At 36.9% G+C, this 18,152-nt stretch overlaps 1 protein-coding gene and 1 long non-coding RNA gene across 12 annotated transcripts in view; one reads left to right on the top strand and one right to left on the bottom strand.

The window, feature by feature from the left end:
* LOC102068569 (uncharacterized) overlaps window positions 1-12,506 on the top strand; it is a 40,057-nt gene extending 27,551 nt beyond the window's left edge. For 5 of the 7 annotated variants that reach the window (XR_012579899.1, XR_003380871.2, XR_012579900.1 and 2 more), the window contains one exon: window positions 1,722-12,506. This is a non-coding gene — a long non-coding RNA (uncharacterized LOC102068569). The remainder of the gene's footprint in view (window positions 1-1,721) is intronic. The other 2 variants (XR_012579901.1, XR_012579897.1) reach the window with 2 other exon arrangements.
* PCLO (piccolo presynaptic cytomatrix protein) overlaps window positions 1-18,152 on the bottom strand; it is a 323,497-nt gene that overhangs the window by 47,595 nt on the left and 257,750 nt on the right. For 2 of the 5 annotated variants that reach the window (XM_014268538.3, XM_005489171.3), the window contains exons 18-22: window positions 17,254-17,325; window positions 14,482-14,662; window positions 13,071-13,265; window positions 11,625-11,807; window positions 407-548 (exon numbers count right to left, since the gene is read on the bottom strand). In XM_014268538.3, coding sequence (XP_014124013.2) covers window positions 407-548; window positions 11,625-11,807; window positions 13,071-13,265; window positions 14,482-14,662; window positions 17,254-17,325 — 773 coding nt within the window. The remainder of the gene's footprint in view (window positions 1-406; window positions 549-11,624; window positions 11,808-13,070; window positions 13,266-14,481; window positions 14,663-17,253; window positions 17,326-18,152) is intronic. The other 3 variants (XM_026794798.2, XM_014268539.3, XM_014268540.3) reach the window with 3 other exon arrangements.

The raw sequence follows: 18,152 nt of genomic DNA, 5'->3' as shown, positions 1-18,152 counted from the left end.
GTGTATCCAGAATGTGAATTCCCCTTGCACTAGTAACATCCCTTTACAGAGGGAGGAAAATCTGAAAATTAAACTAAGCTTTCTCAATCCTACAATAGTTGTACTTATAAACATAAACTAACCCCATCTCTACACACATTCATCAAGGGCTGAGACCAGCACATCTCCTACATGACAGGAAGAAATTCACAAGGTTGAGGAAGAGGTTTGATTGGTCATTAACATTTCCAATGCTCAACAAAGCAGAATAAAAGTGTGAACTGCGGGGAAATCCCCCCTTTAGCTGCCATTCTACTGCATAACTCAAGTCTGCAGAGGAAACTGCATGAGAAGATGACTGGCACAGTGAAAGTGCTATAAATTGTGCTAAAATGGAGGATACAATATAGGAATGGAGAAACCTTACATTCTGGGGATGGGAAATAGGTTATTCTCTCCCGTGGCACTGTTGCTGCCTTCGCTATCCATGCTGTATCCACTGCCAAAGCTACTGGCTGACGAGCCAGTGGACACAGAGCTTTCTGCAGGTCGGTGATTAGCAGACCTTGCTGTACAGGGCAGGAACATTTGGTTACCAAAAACTTGTAAGACATCAGTAGCACTGACATGAAGAAAAAAAAAGTAATTTATCAAAATCACATGCTGCAAACACTTTCACTTTTATATTTTACAATCAAATATTGCTTTATCATATTTTGCAGATGAAGTTTGTTTTCATGTATATGGTGCTCTAAACCCAATAACACACCACCATATTTTTTTTCTCCAGTCATGTTAATAGTTCAAATCAACAGCCTGATGGAAAAAACAGGACCGGGATAGAATGGTTAACACTGCTTTTCTGATTAAAGTGGCAGAAAACCAGTTTTTCATCTTAAATATTTCATACAATAATCTTGTAAAAATGAAAGCCCCAGTGGGGCTTTCCTCATGTTCTTTATGAAATGTTCTTTGCATTAGGTGATTTTGAGGAGAGGAGTTTGCAAAGATGTGTAAGCACACAACCTATAGTCACAGAGAATATCCCCACCCCTCTTCAGACATAACACAGCTATGCATTATATTTCTCAACTGCTTCTACCCATCTGGATCTCTCTTACTATGTGCATAGAATTTTAATGAACATAATTTGATGGGAGATGCCTAAATCGAATTTTATACCATTTGGTGTTAGAATACCATATGTTAGTTTTACTTCAGATTGCCTTATTTTGTGTTTTGGACATTACTGCACTACATGAACAAATCATCCAGTATTTTGCATTTTGCAAGTTGAGAAATACAAAGGAAAAAGGACACAGTGACATTACACATAGTAATTAATACAGGAACAATAGAGTAGCTATTCTCATATTGAATAACACAATTGTCTGGGAATATTAATATAGATTTGGGTTGTTGTTTATTTTTTTCTAAATGTCCTCTAATACATCTGCTATTTTCATGTTTCATCTATTTCAACCTACTGAGCATATATACTGAAGATAGAAAATAATGTTTTGCAAAGTTATTTTTCTATGAAGACTTAATGAGATTTTATGTTATTTTGCTGAACTGTGAAACTCCTATATAAGTAGTTAAAAGAGATTCTTCTTTAAAAATAAATTGGACAAGTATCTAACTGGAATTTTAATAAGAGCCAGAGCCCCAACAGTGTCTTGCTTTAAACTGGTAATCAATATTTTTTATGTCTGACTAACTGAATCATATTTTTGGTGAAGATCACTGCCTGCTGCCTGATGTGGGACCAGGAAGCTGAGTATAACTCCTCAAACGTAATGCAAAAACAGGTGAGTAATTTGAACTGGAAGCAATAAATGAAGCAATTCTCATGTCATCAATCCTTGGGCAATCCCAAGGAATTGGGATAAGGAATCCATATTCTCCATGGTGATTCTTCACTGGTAAACCAAGTTGCCACATAACTTTTTGATCATTTCAACTCTATTAATGTCCTTTGTTCCACTGTTGCCCACAGCCAGAAATGGAATCTGTCAATGGAACGTTGTTTTCAGATGAAATGGAATCTGTCAATGGAACGTTGTTTTCAGATGAAATGGAACGTTGTTTTCAGATAAAATTATTCTTTAGCTCTATTCCATGACTTTGCACATTGATCATAGGCTGCCTTCTTGGATGTAAATACAAAAGGAATAAATTTTAAAATCATGGTGTTATCAGCAGATACTCTCAAAATCTCACCTGGAGGAAAGGCACCCGTGTTTTTCCAGAGAGACAGCCAGCTGGGGTGGCTGTGTGCAGTGGTTGCTCTATCACTTTCAGCTGGTGGTGCTGTGAGTGAATTCCTGTGCCTGTGGTGACATGTCAGCAAAATGCTGCTGAGAGGTGCTGGGCAAGAGTGATGTTTCAGAGAGGAGAGGTCAAACTCTCTATTATAACATATTATTGCCTGTTGCCCTGTCTTTAACAGCCTGAATTGTGGCTCTCTCATGACTGTCCCAAACTGATTCATTACCTCAGTTCTCATTGTCTTTGCAAGACCTCTATGTCTCCCAATGTTGTCTGTTTGGAATTCTGAGGGTTCCTTTAGTTTAGGTTGTTCTGTTGGGTTTTTTTGTTTTTTTTTTTTTTGTGCCATGGCATGACAAATGCCTCACAGGTGAGTACAAATGGGAGATCAACACATCTGCAAAACCCATGGAAGCCAAAACAATATTGTGCCAGCACAGAAAAGAATCTTCAGTTCTTCCCCTAGACATGAATTTACTTAGTGTACCATAAATCACCATGACATATGTGGCCTGAAAGGATCTTTCATATCTAGGATTTTCTTTTTTTTTTACTGATTTTTGCTGCCAAAACTAGCATTTCTTGTTTCTTTACTGGCGGATTTCTAAAACCAGTAAGAACCTAGAATTTAGTTCAATCCAGAAAAGCTTGAATGAATTCTTTAGAAATGGGTTAGAAGTTTTACTTCATCTATTTATAATCAACGCATAGCTGTTTCTTTTGAAACAGCTGCACCCTGATTACACATTCAGTATGCTGTATTTTTAGTTTTTCTACTGTTTTCACCAGTTCACATAATTTTCCATATTGATGTTTTTTTCCATAAGGTCACTTCACTTGGTGAATGGTTATAATGGATCCAAGTTTAGATTCATGACTGGATTTTGAAAATTCTAAAGTTTAATGTTATTCTTTTTTTTTCTTTCCTGTCTGCTCTATGAAAGTAATGAATCACAGTGTCAGTTTGTGACAAGATATGAAATCCACAAATAGATTTACAGCTGGTTTCATGTCAAATTCAGAATCTGGATACAGAGATCATCTCATAACTTGTGAGACACCCACATTTTCTACATGTCAGGATTTTTACAGATACATCTAGACCTCTAAGTTTCTGCTGGTTATACACAAAACTTTGGAGTTCTGATGATGTGGCAATGCTTGCTGTTATGCAATATTTTCCCTGAGAGTTAGTATAACTATGGTTATAGTTCCACTCTATGTGGAAAGATAGAACTAGTTCCATGCTCTTATATTCAAGAAACTAGTATGCACACTCATTTGCAGTCTTGCCCTTTCTTTTTGAATACATGCAAACGTTGTCTTAGAAACTTTATCAAGAAAGTCAGATTTCACTCTGTTGCTCCTCTAGTCTTACCAGTCTATGTAAGGTCTGAGAAGTCCTGAAAGTGTCAGACCAATTTCCACCTTGCTTGGTTAATTGCGTTCATATCCACATAAAGGATAGACAACTATTGCATTACATTTAGTTTTAATTTTACTTTTAATTATGGTATTAGGGCAGGGTAATTCTGAGATGCAGAGCTTCTGCTTACATCTGCCTATGCTAGAAAATTCTTCAATCCATGGATTTTGACAGCCAAGTTCTGGCAGGAGATGCTTTGGTCTGTAGCATTTGAACAGTTTCATATGGATTGACTTGAGTCCAAAGATTAGATATTGTCATCTGGTATCACACAGGTGCCTGGAGCTACAAGCTGCAGTCTTGCTTTACAGAAATCTACAATGTTTACCTAAATAAGAATGCAGGTGAGGGCACTTTTCATCATTTGAATATTAAGTACCCAGAGTGTTTCATTGCTTCCTTGCCCTTTGATTTTGCAAATTATTCTCTGGCTCTTAAGTGACGCCCCCCCCCCTTCCCAAACCGCCCCAAACCCAACCAACCCAATAAACAACTTTTAAAAACTCTTAGAAACCCTAAAAAACTTTTAAAATACTTCCCAAAGGCAAGCTTTTTCTGTCAATTTCATATTATTCTTAAAACTTTACATTTTTAGAGAAAAGACTCGTCAGGTCCCAGCAGATGAAAGAGACAAAACCTAACTGAAGGTCATTATGCACCTTCATTTGGCCTCTCTCTGGGAGAAAGGAGATATCTCTTCACCCCCTCCAGCCCTATTTCTGTAAACTCTTTTCACACTTTATCAGGTGCTTGGCAGTTTCTAAGCACTGCAATATCATCATATCTGGGCTGCCCACCCATTTAACTGTGAAGAATGGAACTATGAAATGAAAGTTTAAAACCGTAATATGAGCTGCTTTCTCTGACATAGGGCACAGATTTTCCTATTATAAAAAGTTATTGTTGTGGTTTGATTTAATTTTCATCTGTTAATCCTATTTTAGCCAGTAGTTCCCTTAATGAGATGAAATGTTCTCTACTTGGAAAGGGTGTTAATGGGTACATATGTCACATTTAGTGGTTTAAAAGTGGTGTTAATGCTGCCTCTGAGTGATTCTGTTAAACTGCCTGTTTTACAGGCTCTGGCATGAGCAAAATTTCAGGTCAATCATTCTAGTGAATAATATATAAATGAGTTGGAAAAGTTCTCAACTGCTTGCAGTAATTATTTCAGGTTCCCAGAAAGTGGATGATAATTTTATACCTGGTGTAGGACCAGGGTTTTCAAAAAAAAAATTATAACGGTTAGACAGATACCTTTTGTACTCTGCATGGTTTACAGGAAGAAGAAAAAAAATCAACAGAATGATGTTTGGACATGATAAATTCAATCCTTATGCCTTTTTGGAAAAGAATTGCTGATTCAATAAGATGGAGGTTGGCACTGACTATCTGCTAGCCATTCCATCTTTTTACTTCTATTTTTTAAAATTATTATTATGGCAAAAATATGTATTTGCTTTTGCTTTGGCTGATGGACCCAGTTAGAAGAAAGACTTTTAGAATCAAGAAAAACGTGTAAGCCGTGCCTTAGTATGAAGAAAATATAGTATTAAAATCAGTAAGAGAGGAAAGCTTGGAAGGCATATAATTTCATTTAATCTTTCAGAAAAGTCTTTTTTCAACAGACAACAGAGAAGATACTTTGTTAAAACCTAATATAGGGAAGATTGATCATTCACACAAGACCTATAACCAGGAGCTACTAAATCAGTTTGTAGGAAAATGGAAACAATCCAGCACTCTCAGCCACTCCAGCCATTCAACAGTGAATGGATGTTTTTTTAAGACTTAAATTTTAAAAAGTTGACTATACAGTTCTGTGCTTCATATGGAGGAAACAACAGACTCAACCAGCACTTTCTCCTGGTGAATAAATTGTAGACGTACTCCTTTTCCAGTTTCTGTCTGGAAACAGAAATAATCTGTGAAAACACATTGGGAATAATGGTTTTGTTTGTGAACCAAACAGGAGGAGGGAAAAAACCCTTCAAGTGTGGATTCAGGATTAAGTTTCCCCAATTGCCCTCTAATTACTTGAAAGAATTTGTTCTTTTAACTGTCCAACTTCTGAGAAACTCTGGGTGACAAAAAAGGCTGAAAGCGTCACTCTGAGTCTTCTCAAAGAGATGCAAGCCCATGGGAGAAGGTGAAAGCACCCATCTGCTGTGTGTAATTTTCTGATGACCGACAGACTGGGCATCTCATGCAGTGTCTTTTGGCAGAAGCTTGGCTGCCCTTCACTCTCAGTAGCTTTGTGTTTCAAGTGCTCCAAACTCTAAGAGCCCCAAAGGCCAGTTTTCCTGTTTTCATGAAGTGTTTGCTAGCATTAAAAGCAAGAGCTGCTCCAGCTTGCTCAGTTAGGGTAGAACTGTTGTTGGAACTGCTTGTTGCATCTTTTGTGAACTGGTAACAGATTGGGGGATGCATAAACAACTGGTGATCAAACACATCTACCTCAGGTCAGCCAAGATAGTTTATTTTCCTAATGGTCCCTCATACTGAACAGGACTTTAAAACATGGTGTCACCCATCTCAGCCACAGCTGTATATTAGACATGGATTTTACAGGATACTGAGCAGGGATACTTTGTGAAAATTCAAGACAATCCTTTACAGAGAAATTTACCATCTGAGATGAGTAACAGAAGAACAACACATTTCTTAAACTGTACTGAAGTAATTTCTTTACCCAGGAAAGCAATTTAGACAAAATAACTTTCCATGCACTCTGTAGGGTTAGTCTCTCCTACAAAATGTTGAAAAATGCTTTTGAAATATGAGTTATCAAATGAAGAAGCTGAGCAATTCTCTGAAATTATATGTCAGTTTAAAATGGTGAAAGAGTAAATAGCAGGAATATCCAAAGCAAAATGGGCCAGCTATTAGATTGGAACAAGGTTGAAAAGACACTCTCTGCTATCTGCAGAGATTGGGGACAAACTGTTCTTGTTTTGATAATGATTCTTGGAAATGGGTTATTTGGAGCAATATGAAGGCCCATTTAACTTGGAAACTAAGAAACTAGTGACATGAGTCACTAAACAGCTTTGGGCTATAAATTATATAAGTGTGAAGGAAATATCCTAAAATAATGTAGGAAATTAAAACATGGCATTGCCTATTAAATGTGTGAAAATGGATACAGACCAAAAGGGAGCCCAAATTAGCAGGTATTTGAAACCACAATCATTTCCAATTCAGAAGATTTATGTAACCTAGGAATCAATTTCCTTTCATTCCATTATTGCTAGCAAATAGAACTTAGTGATAAGGAAAATTCATAAAAAATTTAATTTCTTGCAGCTAAGTGGCTAGAAATTACACAGTTCTGGCTCAGAGTTGTATCATGGATTGTGCAGTGATGACAATGTCTTGATGCAAGCACCACATTACATTTCTGTGTAGCTTTAACCTATTATGTTGACATTTAAGTGAACTTGTGTGAAAGTTGTTGGTTCAAGACAGTTATAAACAGATGTTCTGCCTTTTGAACTAAAGTGTTTTAAACTGGAATTCTTTGAGATGTTTAAATTGATAGGCTTAACTGGGTACCATTCTGAAAATGCTGATGTAGAGTTTTGAAACTGGAGGTATTCTAACTAACAATATAATCTCTGAGAGTAGATCTCCCCCAGCCAGTTAAATCCCTTGACATACAACTGTATGGAAAAGCTGTTGTGTCATGATGGAAAATGCATGATGTAAAAGATGAAATTTCCTCTATGAAATTCTGTGGGGCTCCATTTTCTCCCATCCTCCTCACCCCCAGCTCCTCCACCCCACCATTTTCAGTGATGAAAAAATATAATACCAGGTACATGTGTCAGAGGATGTTTTAAGGAAATGTAATTTTAAGTTGATAGAGGTTTGACCTTGAAAAACTCTTTCCATTATTGAAAATTAGACATAAATTCCTGTAGAATTATAATGCTGGTATTACCTTAAATTAAGAGGGATGCTTGGATCTTTAACTGAAACACATGGCAATTTTTCTAGATCTTTAACATTTGCTAACTCGTTCAGGTGAGTATAGCAGTGTTTTTATTGTGGCAGGTTGATTATTTGTTCAGGTTAATGTGAGCCAAATAGAAGAGAAGCTGCCTATGGCATCCATCAACAAAAGACGTACAAGCAATAGCATATTGACTTGTAACTTCTTTTTCATGAGTGTCTGCTGGAAAGAATAAAAAGTAGGGCTACAATGATATTGAAACTTAAATTCACTTACTGAGGTACTTAGTATTTAAATATTAATTTACTGTTCTTCAAAGATGCTAGGAACGTTCAAAATAAATTTCTAGAAATTCTCATTTGGTCATAAAATAATGGGTTTTTGTTCACCCTTGGATATTCTAATGTAATAAAGGAATTGATTTTTCATTGTACAATCATTGTCCTTTAGGGGAAAAGCTGGCATCTTTTTCTCTGCAAAGGACAAACCAATCAAATTTCTACTATGATGAGGCAGAGGTAGTGCATGTTTATGCTTAACATAGGTGCTGAAGTTTTTTTCAGATCTTGTCTTTCTTATTCACTTTATTGAAAGGTATTAAAACTAAAGCATGTTGTCCAGTCCTTTAAATCTATAAGCTGGGTTAGACTTTTTTGTATAAAATCAGTAAAAATTATATTCCAAATGCACCTATTCTTTCATATGCATGTATCCGGAGAACTGGTGGTGTTCTGAATAATCAGAACATCTCTAACTTTTCAAGTAGCTGAAGAATTCTAAAATAATTTATTTTAAACATAACTGACCTACCAAGAAAATTCCATATAATGAGAAGATTCTTTTGTGGGATAAATTAGTGACTGAAAAGGTGATGGACTGATTCACAGTTTCCAAAACTGACTCATCTGGTGGATAAACTCTTAATACACAAATTTATGTTGAAGGGAATGAGCTTAATTTTAAGTGAATGTGTAATTGGAAATGATTCATATATTGCACAAAACCTAAATCAAATTAACGCCACCCGTCCTCTGACTTGGATCCCTTGCAACTTCTGCCTTCAAAGAGTTGGCTCTGAAATGTTATTGTCCCTCTCTGAGGGATGTGATTGGAAATTGTAGCATGCAGTTGGTTTCTTTGTAGATCACACTCTTATCTCTCACGGGCAATGACAAAATTATACTTCAGGGTTTATTTTTAATTAACTGCTGTAGCTGACTGTTGGATTTTACAAAGTTTCTCTGCAAAAACCAATGTTTTTTGTTACATCTTCACCTTAATTTTAAAGCAGATTAATTTAAATACATTTTTTACTCTGTAAAAGGAATACAGAAACAATTCAGTTCAACAAAAAACTGATGAAAGACCTTTGTTTTTACAAAATATGCTATTTATGCTATAGGTTCAGATCTTGTTTGATTTTCTTGTTACTTCTCAACAGACTCACAGTTGATAACTGACAAAATAGACCCAATAGAAAGGGTCCTAGGAATCAGAACTGGAGAAAGATTTCTCTGAGACATTGTCAGAATGACTGAGGATCCTTGTCTTGCTTGGTTTGTTGTTTTTTCTAGAACCAGATCAATTCAAGAGAAAAAACGGAGCTATTCAGAGGCAAGATCAAAGGAGGACACTCTTTCTGAGGGTTACCTTAGGCATAGAAGGACTTCACAGCACAGAATCATTTCCATCACCTCTGTGTACTTAGGCTGAAAAAACCCAAACAATTCTTCTAAAAGATGCTATTGTTTAACAGATACACAGAGAAATAGCTATGGTAAAAAAATAATAATAATGTTGTGTACTATCTGTAATGGCTTCCTTAGTAAAGGGCTTTGAGACATAGTAACAAAAATTTACTAACTTGCCAAGATGACTGTTCAGTCATTAAAACCAGCTTCTAACGTGTCCTTTTGCAGCTACCAATAAAGTAGGGTGGGTATAATAATGGAGGTGGGTACCACAAACATGCATCATCTCTTTAGGAATGGACTGGGAAACTGAAAATGCCCTGATATTCAAAGTTCACAATGAAGGTGAAATCTCTCCTTTCTTTATCATCTCTTCATCCCACAAAGAAGTCCGTAAGTTGGAAGCTGTTTAGAGCATCTTTGGTGCTTTTTGCATTAGAGGTTATAGACTCATCTCATTTTACTTTCATACTGACAGCACAAAACTGCTGTGAAATCATCTTGCTTTTCATTCCTGCTAAAAGCCATGAGAGTCATTAACCTCAAAATGGTAACTACTGGCCCACCTCATATGAATAAATTTGTACAAACTATCTTTGGAACAATAAAGAAACGCCAAAACATCTCACAGGTCTGAAACCAGACTTGTAAACATTGTGGAGGTGACCAAGGATTTTGTTTTATTTGTCAGAAGTAAAAAGACAGAAGTACTACATGTCTTCATAACCATTTTAACCTTTTTTATATAATATTGTGGACTCTTATAATTATAATGTGGACTCATTATTTATAATGAGGACTCTTATTCCCATAACTCTCTATGATGCTTCCAATATTGCTGAGCCATGTACATATCAGTATATATTCTTTTTTCAATTTTAAAAATAAAGAAGATAGAATAACACTTTGTTGGCATTGGCACTTGAAGCCAACAGACTCACTATTTCTTTATTTTAAATGTATATCTGAACCTTATACATTCAATCTTATATCACAAGAAAATGTTTTGCATTACCTATCTACGTGAAAAGGCATCACCAAAGGGCTACGAGTCTGTGATAAAACTCGACAGACACGACATCTCAAAAGATCATAAGAGTCATTTAGATTTGAATGGCCTACCCCCCAGGAGTGGTATGCAGCTTTCAGACATGATGCTGAGCTTGTACCACAGCATTCCCTGGTTCTGCCTGGGCTGAGCATCTAGATTTGAGCTGTAGAGCAATACCATGTGTGTGTGTGTGTGTGTGTGTGTGTGTGTGCGTGTGTGCTTGTGTGTGAATACCTGGATTTACGGAAGAATTCTAAAGGCTCTCCTAAGAAAAAACTTGTCATTTCTAAATATGCCGTAAAAGACCTGTTACTTTTGCCCTGTTTATTAGTTGTTTTAAGATCACACTTGTTGTCCAAATGACTTGTTGCCCTTAGAATATATTGTCTAAAGTACCATTTCCTCTTTCTCTCCTGTACCCCTCACCCAGTTTTTATATTGCTCAATGTGTGCAATGGTGTTGACAGAAAAACCTTCAACGCATCTTGAGATCTTAGGAAGGGATTACAGCACAAAAGAACATCTGGGAGTTCAGTCAGTACATTTATTTGGATTATCCCTCAGATTCCATGGAAATAAACAAGATGCTCCAGAAGTCAAAAGAACAGTGGCAATTTGAACTGATTGAGATTCTGGCTCTTTATTTGTGATGAGGGAATAAATTGATGATATGTGGTATTACAGGTGCCTACAAGTAGAAAATAATTTTTAAAGATGCTGATACGAAAATTATCAAGAGATTAAGCTATACATGGATCAAAACTCCTTTCCTTTCCACTGGTGGTTTGAAAAATTATCTATGCTAATGACTGTCGATATGACAATTGTGTTGGAAGAGGAAACAGGAATTGTTATTGTCCCAATTACATTTTTAGAAACAAAAATGTGCAGTTAGGTTTTTGTCACAGTACAAGAAATGTCCAATCATGCTTAAGCAGACCAGCTTGGATGCATGCTTTTTATTAGGCAACAACATGAGCAAAGCTATACTACTTTTCAACAGAATTCAAAGTACTCCAGTGGAATGGAAGTGCACACATTTGTTGTTTCATAATGCTTCTTAGCACAGTTTTTCATGATGGATTTATGCGCTGATAGGTGGAAAAATCAAGCAGAGTTCTTGATTCATGTTAACATTTACAGCACTTAATGGAGGGGTAAAATAAATAATTAAATATCGCAATGAATTAGTCGACATGGCAAGAAGTATTTGGGATGTAGTTGGTTTCTTAACCATGTCTTTCTGCTCACCTCCTTCAGGCTTGACTGGTCCATCAGACATCACTTTCCTGAGGGCTAGTTGGCTTTGGTCTTTGTTGTCATTGGCTGGTGGAGGCAGATTGTCAGACTGAGTTCTTTGAATAGGGAGGACTCCTGCTATGCTGTGTCTGTGCTGCTTCCTGGCATGATTAGACTGACCGCTTTTGTGTGCTGCTGTGGCAGTGTGGGTGAAATGGAAACCCAGAGTATGTATCCTCAGATGGAACCAGCTTAAATGTTATTCATGCAAACAGAAGTGGGTTTTTTTTTCTGTATTTAAGTAAGTAGTGTTTTCAAACACCAAAGAGACACCACATGCACAGCATTAAAGAGTATCAAAACTGGCTGTTTCTGTATTAATGACAGTGAAGACAAGGGAAATAATTTTCCCCCAGTTTTGCATTATACCATGGTGAGTTTATGGCATATCAACAAATCCTAAAGACAAACACAATGACTTCACAGTCAGAGAGATTTAATTTGCCATCAACTAAACCCTCAGCTAGCAATCAGATGATACTGGTCAGAAGTATACTCTGGAGAGTAATCCTTTTGAATGGAATGGTTTTAATTTATTTTAACCTATTTGAAGTTGTCAGATGAAATCTAACTTGACCCTTAATCAATCCATGGTAAAAATCTACTTAAAAAATTGAACTCTGACACCTGACTTAGCTCTCAACTCCCTTTGAGTTTGCTAACTTGACAACATTGTTGAAATCTGATGTTGTTACTGGCTCTGTGTGTTTAATGGTTTTGCAATTATTGTGTTTAATGTTTTTATTGTATTTCTGTTCTGCTCATCACTAACACAGTCGTATCTGAGATATAAAGAAAGTTGCCTTATATTTCCATTCAAAAAAAAAAATAAAATAGATATTTACAGTCATGTTTCAAAAATAGAAATCTCAGCCATGTAGTTAAAAAAAAGTTTCTTTAACTTCAAATCTTCTTTTGTGTGTATAGTACTGTCCTTCATGCTTGCTACTTATAGATACATCCTGTTATTAATGTGGTCTCAGTCTTGTATGCAATTTGAAGAGCTGGCAGTTGCATCTCTGCAGGTTTTGATTATTTCATTGGTAGGTATTTAGTGACACCAAAACACAGTGGACTTCTCTGTGGGTCATGCACAACCATGGAACATCATGGACCATGAGTGAAGGGACTGATGGAGAAACAGCCAGTTTCACTGCAGTCTTTATAAAATAAATAGATAACTAAATAAACAAAAGACTTCTAAATACAAGAGTATATTGTAATTATATGTACTCACACACAGGCACACAAAGAAAGACATTGAACAGAGTGAGCACAGTGTGCCAAGAACAGAAAAAATAAAAAAGGAAAAATAGCTGAAAAGGGAAGGACAGCAGGGAAAAAGGCAACAGATGAACATTAAGCTGCCATGCTGAGGAATTTATTTGCGTCTTTTACTTGGTTGAAGGCGGAGCTGCTGCACAGCTGCTTCAGCAGCGGCGATGGCGGCCCCAGCGTCTTCCAGGTGCGTTTGGGTGACGCTGGTTTTGCTTTGGCTGCGGGAGGGACCGTGAGAGCGGAGGTGGCCTTCGGAAGAAGACTTGGAGCTCCCTGGGCTGCTGTGGGATTTCTCAATGGTGGGCACCTGCATGTCTACCAGGAAAATGAAGAAGTACAACTCTTGCATTTATTAAAAACAGACATTTTCATTCTCTTCCTCATGACTGGTCTCTCTAGCTGAATTCCAGAAAAGGAACAAAGATTAAGCTGTGCCTTTCCATTTAAAGCATCAGGATATATCATGATTAGGAAACTGTAAGAAAGTATTATTTTCTACTCCCCCACTGTCACCTGGCCCAGAGAATAATTTATTTAGTATTAGGTTTTTTTTTTATCACCTGTGAATTAGACCTCCTGTGCTGGTTCAAACTGGTGGAATGATGGCATGGTGTTTTCCACTTTCTGTTCTCTAGAATGTCGAGGCTAAGCAGCATCACCTACACCAGTATCAAATACTTAGCAAATACATGTCATTTTATCCTGAATAATGCCATCAGGACAATCACAGCCTAACTTACAAAATCTTCTATACTTACCTCTAATTCAGACAGACATCTTATATAGACACCAGTCCCTGGCAAAATGTTAAACAGAGAAATAGAGAGGAGATGGAGCAGAGTCTTGTCCCTCTGGGGCACTCATCTGGATTGTAGATGGAATGTTTTTTTGCTTTGATAGGACACATAATATGCTTTAAGAGAGCACCTGTCCACTGACTACTTAGTATGAAAAAAAGAATTAGAGATAAATTTCTCGAACCAGGAGACACTGAGATCAATTCTGCTTTTGTAAACATTAATATATTTCTACTGTATCAGCTTCACTGATTTCCAATAAAAATGAGATGTGCTACAATCCATTATCATTGACTGGAAATGCATATGCATTATTGCAGAATAATCATTGTTCTATAAAATATTAACGTGGCATTTTCAGAAAAAAAATCCATGGAATATTTAAGGAACATGAAAAATAGAAAGCTAAATATATATTGAGTTTGTCCAAGGCTATCAAGAAAATCAAAAGGGCACAGAATCTATAGCAGATGTGCAAAGCACATTTAGAGTAGTAGTAGAGTCTGTATGCTGCTGGTTTAAGGACATCATTGCTCAGTAAGCTGGCTGACAAGATTGAGACACCTTAAACCTTGTCTCCAACTAATCAATCACAGAGATAAATGCATTTTTAATAAAAATTTATACAAACTTCATACCAGTATCTTTATTTTTCTATTAGCACTTACACATAGCAAAGGTTTACACATCATCTGGGAAAACATTTCGTATCAGGTGCACCAAGTCATTCCTACCCTTGGAGGGGTCCGGGAAGATTCCATGACTTCTGCTCTTGATGACAGATGGTTTTGGAGATGGCTGGCTACTCTTTTCAGAATGAGATTTCCCATGATCTATGTTTTCACTCTGTTCTTTAAGAGGATACCACCGAGGAGTGTTGTCAAGCTGAGAGATGCTGGATAACTCAATCAATACCTACAAATAAATCAAAGTATAATATATGGCCTGTATCTGACCTATTCGTGATTGCACACATCAGGAGAGACTGGAGCTGTGTTGTCATAAGTTGCAATCAGGTGTAAGAGTGAAGGATATGAGGCTCTGTGCTGACAGATTCAGGACTCCCTGGGCATGCTGTGACTCCAAACTCAGATTCAGTAGCATATTGATGTGCCTGAACCAATGCCTCCTCCCCAGGACCTCGGTCAGGACTGTGAGCTGAGTCCTTTGGCTGTGGCATAAGGACACAAAGACAACTGGGCAGTTCAGAGGGCGGCTTGTGAGCACGAGCTTGACAGCTACAGTAAAAAGACATTAAAAAGACATCCAGCCATTCTGCCTCTCTACAGACATTTTCTAATAGGAGAAGCAAGCAGTATAATTTCCTGCCTTTTAGCAGTGCTTTTAAGGGGGAAAATAGTTGCCGATTTGCTTTTATTGAGGTCCTCAATAATATGAGGCTCATGCTTCTTGAGTCTTTAAAAAATCCACATATGCACAAGTAACAACAAAAAGAAAAAAACAAGGTTACTCTTGCACTTCACTAAAATAATAGAATTCAGCTGACCATTCAGGCATCTAAATATTACTGAGGGAAGAAACAGGAGGTGCAATGGAAATGTGGGAATGAAACAAATAAAACTGCTAAAAAAACCTGCAAACATTGTAGAGGAAATCTGCTCTAAGCCACCTTCATTGTTAGCAGGACTTTGGTGAAATTTCTTGGAAAAAAACCAAAAAACCAAAAAAACCCCAACCAAACAAAAAAGAGCATCGACACCAAAAAGACCCTTACTCTCTTAATAAGCTTGCAGTTGAGGGGGCCCAAGGGATGTAAAGTACTAAAATTCATCACAGAATCTTGAAGGAAGGAAGGTCAAAAATAGATTTGCAACTGGCTCTAAAGTGAGAGGGTTAAAACTAATGCCAGGTAGGGAAGTTTTAAAACTGCTAGACAAACAAAATGTGCAATTACCCCAGGGAACAATGTTTTTGTCACTTTATTACAAGACCCTGAATTAAAGAAAGCCTCTTCAAGTATAGGGATGGGGAAGTCCCCTAACAAATGGATGGTTTCTAGGTTAAAACCTTTTGCCTTTTCTTTTTTCCTTTCAGTTTTATAGCTTGGTTATGATCTGACTTGGTCTTTCTGGTTAGACCTATAATTAATCTTAACAGATGAATATTTAGCATGCTCCCTGTTGAGGGATTAAGTCAAGTTTTGAAAATGACTTGGAAGAGAGCATGGCTGAGGATTGTTGCCAAAGGGCAGTGTAGGCTGGGGGCTCTGCTTTGTAGAAGGAGAAGCTTTCCTTTTTTTCTGTTTCACTTTCGATGGATATGGACCTTTATGTGCCAAATCTGATGTTCTGGTGCAGGATTCCTCTGGACATCCTGATGCCGAGATACACTGGATAGTCTTTTCTGTTGCTTTTCCCCCTAAATAACTGCTTTCACAATTTAAAAACCATTAAAAAAAAAAAAAAAAAAAAAAAAAAAAAAAAAGTAGTTCCAGAGATTGAAGAAAATTTGAAGGGGAAAGGTTTAAATCTTCATGTAGAAGCAGTTGCAGGAGCACCCCTTTTCAAAATGTCATAAAAAACCAAGGATGTAAATATTCAGTAAAGCCCTGCATTTGGAAAAACATGCTGAACTCAACAAGAATATGGACACAGGATGCAGGAAATAAGTAATCATGTAGCAGCTTCCTATAAATTTATTTTAGTAATTGTTCAAACAGTGACACTGATTGCTCAGTTTGGTAGTTACACAAAGGGGAACTGGAGCTGAACTCTGTGGCTTTTTTGCAGAATTCAAATGTAGAATGAGCCCAGATACTCTCAGTTACTCTGCATGAGAGATCAATTTTCCTGTGCTTCTGTTTCTAATAATAATCTTTATTTGTAATTACATCTTTAATTATTTTTATTTCATATTTATTGCTGGTAATTCCGTATTATATGTGCATATGCTTGTTTATTTGTTTTTTAAAGAGAAATCCTTTTTCCCATGAGCACTCATTTATTATTAACTATAAGATTATATTTTGCCTTCATTCATACTTTACTAATGATATTACTTTTTCAGAATGTTAAAAAATGAGACTGATCAGCAAGACTAAATTGCTCATACTTGAAGATACTTGTGCATGTGTTAAAATATGGTTTGATGGCAGAATTTAAACCTTTAATCATTTACAAAGACTAATACCTCCTCAATCTTCCTATGTTATGGTAAAATCAAGTCAGGCAGCTTTCAGTCATAAAAAGAATTTCCCCTGGAGTCACTTTGAATGTTTTTGCTATCTCACACTCAAAAAAAGTATTAATTTTCAGCAAACTAACAGTTTTTTGGGTCCTAAATTAGCTTGCCCCCAGTTAATCAAGATAAAAGGGATTTATCTTTCATGTCTAAATTAAAGAAATCATGACCATTTGTTAAGAACAGTAAAACTGGGATGTAAAAAACAGTTTTACTTAACACGTGTACCATACCTTGAAAGAGAACAGTCTCCACATAACAGCCTGCAGTTATTACTAGCAGAGAGGAAGAAATAAGATACTCACTTCACCGAGGAAGTCATTTGAGGAAAATCTATCATAATCCCACACAGTCACTTCCAGTGTTTTCTTTTTCAGCTGCAATTCAAGGAAAAGGATAATTAAATTCATAAACTTCAGATCACGTCTTTCTGGCGGTTTCTACAAATTATTTCCTCTACGTGTCCTTTTTCATAGGATAAGGCATTTTCATGGTAATTTTCACCATTTCATCAACCTTGTTCTGAGAAAAATAATTTGGCACTATTATTTGTCATCAAGCCAGATGGGCTTGGCCCTATTTTAGGAATTCCCACAAGTTGTTTTGGACAGAATTTATGTCCACTACAAGAGTCAAACTGATTTTTAAGGCCCCATTTTTTGTTCCTTCAGCTTTTCCCATCACCAGATCTGTCTGAACGCAGACATCTGCCTGAAGTGCATTTGAGTGTGAATTTCAAATGTATGATATCAAACACTTTATTTACATAACCTCATCTGTGAAGAGCAGGCTTTAATGCCTGCAGAATTCAGTGAAGTCAGTGAGAGTCTGTAAGTGATCCAGGCATGCAGACAAGTTGTACTGTTGGGTATTAATGGCAGCTGTCAAAAGCCATTATCTGCAGACCTTGTTAGGCATGGTAGCTGTGTCAAGCACTCTTCTTTAGGACACAGTAAGAAACAAGTGATCTTTATATGACAAGAGAGCTCAAGACAGTGAAACTGTTGACCAAAGCTGTTGACCTTATTGTAAGGACTGACCTGAGCGTTTTTCCAGGGGTCTCTGAGGACATGTAGGGGCAGGATTGATTACTGATTTTGTGTGCTAGGGCAAAAGGCTGTAAGGCGGCTGCAAAGGCAGTAATAAATTCATGTGGCTTGAAAGAAAATCCTGCCGATTGTAGGATGTCTGCAAAGTCAGGCTG

Source organism: Zonotrichia albicollis, chromosome 4, assembly GCF_047830755.1.
Source record: "Zonotrichia albicollis isolate bZonAlb1 chromosome 4, bZonAlb1.hap1, whole genome shotgun sequence".
Classification (NCBI taxonomy): Eukaryota; Metazoa; Chordata; class Aves; order Passeriformes; family Passerellidae; genus Zonotrichia; species Zonotrichia albicollis.
The sequence above is the reverse complement of the archived record's forward strand: the minus strand, read 5'-3'. Positions and strand labels throughout refer to the sequence as shown.